This window comes from Orycteropus afer, unplaced genomic scaffold, assembly GCF_000298275.1.
Source record: "Orycteropus afer afer isolate SDZICR_OR568_19922 unplaced genomic scaffold, OryAfe1.0 scaffold00558, whole genome shotgun sequence".
Taxonomy (NCBI): Eukaryota; Metazoa; Chordata; class Mammalia; order Tubulidentata; family Orycteropodidae; genus Orycteropus; species Orycteropus afer.
In genome coordinates this window covers 242776-250744 of record NW_006922145.1, presented here as the reverse complement: position 1 = coordinate 250744, position 7969 = coordinate 242776, and the positions used below count along the sequence as shown (strand labels likewise).

The following is a 7969-nucleotide window of genomic DNA, read 5'->3' as shown; positions in this document are numbered from 1 at the left end:
TTCCACTCTGTCCTCTAGGGGCGCTGTGGGTCAGAATGGACTCCACGGCAGTGGGTGTGGTTTGGGCTTTGCTTCTGTGAAGACTGGCAGCCTTGAAAACCCTGTGGGCAGTTCCACTCTGTCCTCTAGGGGCGCTGTGAGTCAGAATGGACTGCCTTAATAGTTTACAGTTACTCAATGGTGTCTTTTCATTCTTTCTCCAGAGATCTCCCCGTAAGCCTCCTGATTATATCTTAACCATGTTCAGGATTAAGCATTTCAGGGACACCTCAGGGCACTAAGACTGTAGGTGTCGACTGTTTGTCCGCAGAGAGCATAGAAACCCGCAGACTCGCATTTCCTGAATGTTTTTGCTGTGTTTCTAAGCGTAGTTGCCCTGACCTTTCTGGGCTAAAGAAAAACAAAGTACCTCTTTGCCCAGAAGGTGGGTGCAGCAGCCTGCTTATTTTTGGCAGCTGACGGAAGAGGGTGAGGTGTGAGTGGGTGTGGAGGCCGCCTGCCCAGTCCCCTGCAGTCGTAGAGCAGGGTGAGGAGACACGGTGTGAGGCGGGGCCTCTGCGGCCTCCAGAGACAATGTGTACCTAGTACAGCAAAGTGGTGGGCGCTTCTCATCGGCGGATTTTAATTGTATTTTTGTGTGATTTGCAGACGGATGCCAGCGTCAAGGCCATATTTTCAAAAGTGATGGTTATTACAAGTAAGTTGCTTTATGTATTTTCTCTCTAAGTTTAAGGTTTAATTAAAATCTTTCTGCATGTTGTTCTCTTGTGGGCTCTAATGGTGAAGGGCAAGAGTTAGCTGTTGCTGGTTGACTTTGCACCACCGCCCAGCCCCAGCTGGCCACTTGTTTCTGATTTTCCTTTGTATCGTAGAATCCTTTTTGCAGTGTCTTGTATGGGCAAGAGCTGGAGGAAGGATGCCTTCCTTAAAGTTTTTTTTTTTTTTTTTAATTGTGATTTGGGTGAAGATTTACAGAGCAGATTCACTTTCTATACAACAGCTCACATACGCTTTGTCTCATGACATTGACTGCAATTTCCCACAATGCAACAGCTGCCCTCCCACTTCCTCCCCATAGTTACCTCTTCCCTGTGTCCTTCCCTCCATGCATTCCTGCCCCCCAAGCTGTCTCCCTGTGCATAAGCAGCCCTTCTTTCTCCCATGATTGATCTCTCCAAGGAGTGTATCTACCTGAGGTAAATGTTTAACTCATATGCCTATCTTTTGTTTGGCTGGAAAACACAGGAGTGAGTTCAGTTCCAGACCTGCAGGGCAGCTAGGGGCCATAGTCTCAGTGGTTCCACTGGGCTCTATCAGACCAGCAAACTCACCATGCTTCTTCATTCTGTATGGTGAGCACATCATCTGAGAAGCTGGACTCTAGGAATGAGAACATGGCATCAGGATTGGGGGAAGAGTCATTAACAACCTGCGATATGCAGACAGCGTGACTGCCTGCTGAAAGTAAGGATGACTTGGAGCACTTACTGAGGAAGGTGAAGGACTGTGGTCTGCAGTATGGGTTACAGCTTAGCATGGAGAAAACGAAAATCCTCACAACTAGGCCAACAGGCAGCGTCACGGTAAATGGAGAGAAGACTGAAGTCGTTCCCCGATTTCATCCTACTTGGTTCCACGGTCAACACCAGTGGAAGCAGCAGTCAGGACTTCAGGTGACGCACTGCACTGGGCACACCGGAAAAGGGCTGAAGAGCAAAGACGCCTCCTTGAAGACTAAGGTGCACCTAACGCAAGCCTTGGTCTTTTCAGTCACCTCTTATGCCTGTGAGAGCTGGACAATGAATAAGGAAAACCAAAGGAGAGTTGATTCTTTGAGTTTGTGGTGTTGGTGAAGAATACTGACAATTCCATGGACTGCCAGAAAAACTAGCAAATCTGTCCTGGAAGAAATTCAGCTGGAATGCTCCTTTGAAGAGCAAACGACCAGACTTCGTCTGCCCTACTTTGGTCACGTAATGAGAAGGGACCATTGCGTGGATAAAGATACCACGTTTGGGAAAATGGAGGGTCAATGCGAAAGGGGAAGGCCCTCAAGGAGATGGATTGACGCAGTGGCTGCAGTGTTGGGCTCAGGTGTGGCCAGAATTGTGAGGCTGGCACAGGACCAGGCAGGGTTTTGTTCTGTTGTCCACGGGGTTGCTGTGAGTCGCTGCCACTCAGTGGTACCAGGCGACAACAGCAACATGGCTCCTTTCAGTGCCCGCTTTTCCAGAGCCCTCTTAGGCTCCACGAGTGGCCAGGGATGGCAGAGTGGTCTGCCCAGGGCTCGCTGGCATGTCCCCCCGGCCTTCGGGCGCTCACCGTGTGAGGATTGCCGTGGCTACCATCCGTGGCATGGTTGTCTGCTGTGCTCTTTACAGTTGACACCTTGGGAATGTCCTACAGTCACGTTCTCAGGAGGGTTCATTTATTTCTACTGCGTTCAGTGACTGCTTGGTGTAGCCAGGACTTGGCGAGTGATACCTAACCTCTAAGTGTGTTTTTGTGATTAGATTTTAAGATTCAGTTGAACTTGTACTACTTTTATGACAGTCCCAAGTTCTCTGTTCGTTCTGTTATTAGAAACATCCTGGTCTGGTTCCCTGTAGCACCAACAGCCAGAAGAAAGGTGTTGTTGTTGTTGTTATGTGCCGTCGAGTCGGACCCGACTCATAGCGACCCCTCCTGGGGTTTCCAAGGCAGTATCACTACGGAAGTAGATTGCCCAACCTTCCTTCCGAGGAGTGGCTGGTGGGTTTGAACTGCCAGCCTTCTGGTTAGCAGTCAAGTGCCTTAGGCACTGTGCTACCAGAGCTCCCAGAAGAAAGGTACTAGGATCAAAATTGTGTTAGCCTTCAGGGCTGGTCTGATCCGTGACCACGTTAGGAGGGCAGCATAAGGCTCCCACTTGCTTCTGCAGGGAGTGACTCTTGCTCAGTGATGGCGCACCCAGCAGTGACCCTGCAAGACGTTGTTCACTGGAGGTCAGTGACCGACGTGTACGTAGCAGCGTGTCCCTGTGAGGTGACGTGTGTGTCTGTGAGTCAGCTTCAGAGTGGCTTAACAGAACCTGGTGCAGTCTAATGGTTCATAACGCGGAAGGGTGCTGACGCATCTCCTGCCCCGGAGGCAGTGAGCTTAAGGGGACGGTCACGGAGTTGGTGTTGTTCAGGTTGACATAGTCTAATGCCCTTCCACGCTGTGATAAGTGACCTAGAAGTAGCCTGTTTGGTCTGTCCCTGTTTTATATTTCTTGGAATATTTCTTCTACTTCAGACTGCTAAAGGTGCTTGACAGTGTACTTTCTCATTCACTGAACTGAGTTTGTCGGTTAGGGTTCGTATTTGAGGTACGAAAAGGAGTGGATCCTGTTTATCTTTTTGATCTTATGTTGAGAAAATTTTAAAGTTGTATTTTAATTTATTTTAAGGGAATTTGCCAGATCCTGGTAAGGCTCAGGACTTCATGAAGAAATTCACGCAGGTCTTAGAGGATGATGAGAAAATCAGGAAGCAGTTGGAGGGACTCGTCAGCCCCGCGTGCTCCTGCAAACAGGCCGAAGGCTGCGTGGTAAGGAGAGCAGCAGAGAGAGCTGATGGTTGTTTAAATCTGTTCTTGGTTCCCCCTCTTTTATAAAATCATTGGTGTTCATTTTGAAGTATTTAGAAAAAACCTCAGAAGTAACCATGTAAATCAGCAGTGGTCCCACTGTCGCAACAACTGCTGTTAGTATAATGAGATATACTTAACCAAAATGACATCATGTTGTATATAAAGTTAGTATGTTTTGGTTAATTTTCATTAATTAGTCTTTTGTAGTAGCATGTTTCAGTAGCCGCATAGCATATTGTTGAATATATGTATGTACATCCTGTAACTTACCGAGCAGTCCACTGTTCGGTGTTAATATTTTTTTCTGGTTACTGTAAAGAACACTGTAACCTGCATGGTAGGGAGGGACACAGGGAAGCGGTAACTGTGGGGAGGAAGTGGGAGGGGTGCTGATGCATTGTGGGAAATTGTAGTCAATGTCATGTGACAAAGTGTATGTGAGCTGCTGTATGGAAAGTGAATTTGCTCTGTAATCATTTCACCCAAATCACAATAAAAAATAAAATAAGAAAAACCAGTACTATAACTCGTACATGGCTAGATAGATATTGGTGTATAGTGTTGATTGTTACTTTGTTCTGAGGAGAGGTTCACAGAAAGACAGTTGCATGGGTTAAAAGGCCAGGTTTTGAGGTTCCTCAGACATTTCCCCAGGTGGCTCTGCTCAGGGAACAGGTTACACAGGTCGCCCATAGCGAGAGTGGCTTTCTTGTCACACGTCCCACTGCTGGCCATCATCACTGCGGGTGGAGTCTCTGGGGGCGCGGTCCATGAAGTGCTCTGCTGCTGTCCGGAAGGGTGGCAGTTTCCGCCCACCTAGAGGGCAGGCCCGGAGATGTGCTCCCGAGGGGTGCTGGTCCGTGCCAGGGAGCAGTCTGCTCTGCACACGTGGGGCGCCCTGGGTCAGCACCGCGCAGCGACCACTCACACCGCGTCGCATCGAGCCTGGAACGGGTGAAGCCCTACAGCAGAGGCGGGGGATGTGTCTGGGGTCGCGTGTCTCAGCTGGGGGTCGTCTGAACTTGTTCATCCTTCTTTGATCATTGGCCATTTATTTGTATTTCTTTTGTGTGATTCTGTGCAGACAGACTTGACCTGTCCCGTGGCCTTGTCAGTAAAGGTACAGATCACGCCTGGTGGCTCTCGTTGGCCCTTTTCATTTTGTTGAGGGTGTTTTTTGACAGCCTCTAGTCCTGTCTGTATCCAGCTGAACCTGTCAGTATCCTCATGGCTTTGGCCGTTGCTATCATGCTTGAAAAATCCAGTCCTGTTGCCGATCAGCAGCCATATTTACTCACACTGATATTTCTTAATCTCTTGCCCATGGTGGTCTTCTCCACCCCCCCTTTCATGTGTTTATTGGCTGTTTGTATACCTTCTTTGGAGAACTATCTATTCAGACCCTTGTTAGATAGGTCTGAAGTTGTTTTTTTTTTAATTGTGATTTGGGTGAGAGTTTATAGAGCATATTCACTTTCCACACAGCAGCTCACATACACTTTGTCTCATGACATTGACTGCAATTTCCCACAATGCAACAGCTCCCCTCCCACTTCCTCCCCATAGTCACCTCTTCCCTGTGTCCTTCCCTCCATGCACTCCTGCCCCCTGAGCCGTCTCCCTGTGCATACACAACCCTTCTATTCTCCCATGATTGATCTCTCCAAGGAGTATATGTACCTAATGTAAATAAACGTTCAGCTCATATGCCTATCTTTTGTTTGGCTGGAAGCCACAGGTATGGGTTCAATTCCAGACTTGCAGGGCAGCTAGGGGCCATAGTCTCAGGGCTTCCACCAGGCTCTATTGGACCAGCAAACCTGGTCTTTTTTTTGTTTGTTTTTTTAATGATTTTTAGTTGTGTTGCACATTGTGCTGCCCACGGATCTTCTGAGATGCTTTTTGCAAAAAGCCATTTCTCGGCCTTGCCCCGGGGTGACCAGCTCAGCATCTCCAAGGGAGGTTGGGAACCTGCGCTTTGACGCGCTCTCCTGACCGTTTTGCTCACTGTGGTCTGTGTCCCCACTCACCCTCGGTTTTGTTCTTACCCGTCTGTTTTTATTCTTTTGGAGTGTTTGTGGTGTTCAGCGTGAGATAGTGGGGGTTAACTTTGTTTCTGTTCCAGATGTCTGTCCAGCTGTTCGGCACAGCTCTTGAATACCCTTTTCCCTGTTGACTTGAAATGCCACTTTTCTCAGGTGCCTCAGTTGACCCTCTTGTTGTTTGCTGGAGTTGATCACTGCCTCTTGGTCTGTTTCTCCCAGCACCAGTACGGCATGGTTTTGTAATCACAGATGTGTAACATTTTGAGGTGCTGATCTGTTTCAACGTGTTCTGTAACATTTAACACATCTGCATTACAGCGTGAAATAACGAAGAAGTTGGGCAACCCCAAGCAGCCTACGAACCCCTTCCTGGAAATGATCAAGTTTCTCCTGGAGCGGATAGCGCCCGTGCACATTGATACCGAGTCTATCAGGTAACTAACTGTACAGAGACGGCTCCCGTCGTCGTCACTGCTCAATCCTTGGTGTGGTCAACCACTAGGACCCTGGCCAGCACGCCAGCTGTCAACACACGTCGGTCCGTAGTTAGCCGTTCTTGCGATTTGTTTGAATAAGTACAGACTCCGTGTCAGAAATTGTCATCCGAAGCATAGTTTTGCCTTTCACCAGTGCACCGGGAACGGCTTCTTTTGGTTAGCTTGTGAATAGTAATTGTTCTAAGCGTTGCCGGCCATACGGTCTCCGTTGAAACCAGGCCTCGGAGTGGGCTCAGAACGGTTCAGCGGTTGCCCTTGTCAGCGAGGCTGCATTCTTCTCGCACTGCACTCAGATCTGTTGCCTGTAGCGCTTTGACCCGAGTCGGACACAGACACCTGGGCCTCCCTCAAAGATGGCAGCGGACCGAGGGCACCGCTTTGAATGCGTGTCACTCTCCAGGGTGTTGCCGGTCATCCAGTCCCCACGTCAGGCTCCTGGAGCTGTGAGGAGGAGGGGCTGTGGCGGGGCTTTTGGAGAGCAGCATCATTGACGGCAGTGTGGGGAGTGACACACATCCGGCCGTGTGGGGCCGCCGTCACCCGGCTGTTTGTTTCCCTCTCGCCAGCAGATCTGGTTGTTAGGCAATGTGTTCGCGGCCCCCGTTTACCATGGCACTTACTGAACCGATTGGAAAAGATTTGAAGCCCTGATTGAAACTACTTGACTATGGTAACCACTGGCAACATGCAAGTAAATGAGCAGGGCTCATTATTATTCAGTAAATTAAATTTGTGTTTACAGAATCTGAGGACCAGCCAGACTAGGCTCTTGGGATTTGCTGATCTCTTAACTATGGGGGAGACAAGTCAACCTGGTAGTATGTTAAAAGGGGGTCGGGCCGGGCAGGAAAACACAGCCGGGAGAGTGAGTGCTGTGGAGTTGGGGGTGCTGTGTGCCACCGGGCTGATTTCCGCTCACGGGGACTCTGCAGCACAGAGTGGGACTGCTCTGTGGAGTTTCCAAGGCAGTCGACTGGCTCCTCTATTTCCCATGGAGCGGCTGGTGTGTTAGAACCGCTGAGCTTTCCGTTAGCAGCTGACCACTTAACTCCTGTGCCACCAGGGCGCCTTTGTGCCAGAGAAAGCCTCTCTTACTGATGCCGACCCCATGCCCTCCTACTGCACTCCTTGCCAAGCTCCCTTTCTCGTTGGCTCGCCCTACAGTGCCGTCTCCTGCCTGGCCTCCTTGCTGCTGTCTGTCTGTCCCTTACTCCAGTCTGGTGGCCATGGCCTCCATGAGCCCTCAGTGTCTCCTCTTCCTTTCCTCCTGGGTCTTGCGTTGTGATGTTCTCCTCGAGCTCCTAGTCTCCAGCACCCAGGACTCCGCACCCTCTTCAGATGTACCCTACCCTCAACAGCCTTTGCTTGCCCGTCTTTCCTTTGGAGAGGCTTTCCCCACTGCTTGGCGTGACCGGCCCTACTCTTTGGCTGCTGGCTTGTTTACAAACGCCTCCCCTGCTCATGCTGGCTGCCCCTCCACCTCCTGTCACCGCCTCCTGTCACTGCCTCCTGAGTCCACTCTCTTCCTTGAGTCCATGGACCTTTCTCACCAATCTCTGGGCCTCGTGTTGGCTCACCCTTACCCACTGAGGCCTTCGTGCTGTCCACGCCTATACCTTCCAGGACCTGTTGTTAGCCAAATTTGATTTATTTAGGATTTTAGTGAGTAATATAGGAGCTTTGGTGGCACAGTAGTTAAGTGCTTGACTGCTGACTGAAACACTGGTGGCTCGAACCCACCAGCTGTTCCGCAGGAGAAATATGAAGCAGTCAGCTTCCATAAAGATGACAGCCTAGGAAGCCCTGTGGGGCAGT

At 49.9% G+C, this 7969-nt stretch overlaps 1 protein-coding gene across 1 annotated transcript in view; it reads left to right on the top strand.

The window, feature by feature from the left end:
• Positions 1-7969, top strand: part of PDS5B (PDS5 cohesin associated factor B) — a 147856-nt gene that overhangs the window by 64918 nt on the left and 74969 nt on the right. Inside the window, exons 14-16 of the mRNA XM_007955954.1 lie at positions 649-697; positions 3431-3570; positions 5976-6091. Coding sequence (XP_007954145.1) covers positions 649-697; positions 3431-3570; positions 5976-6091 — 305 coding nt within the window. The remainder of the gene's footprint in view (positions 1-648; positions 698-3430; positions 3571-5975; positions 6092-7969) is intronic.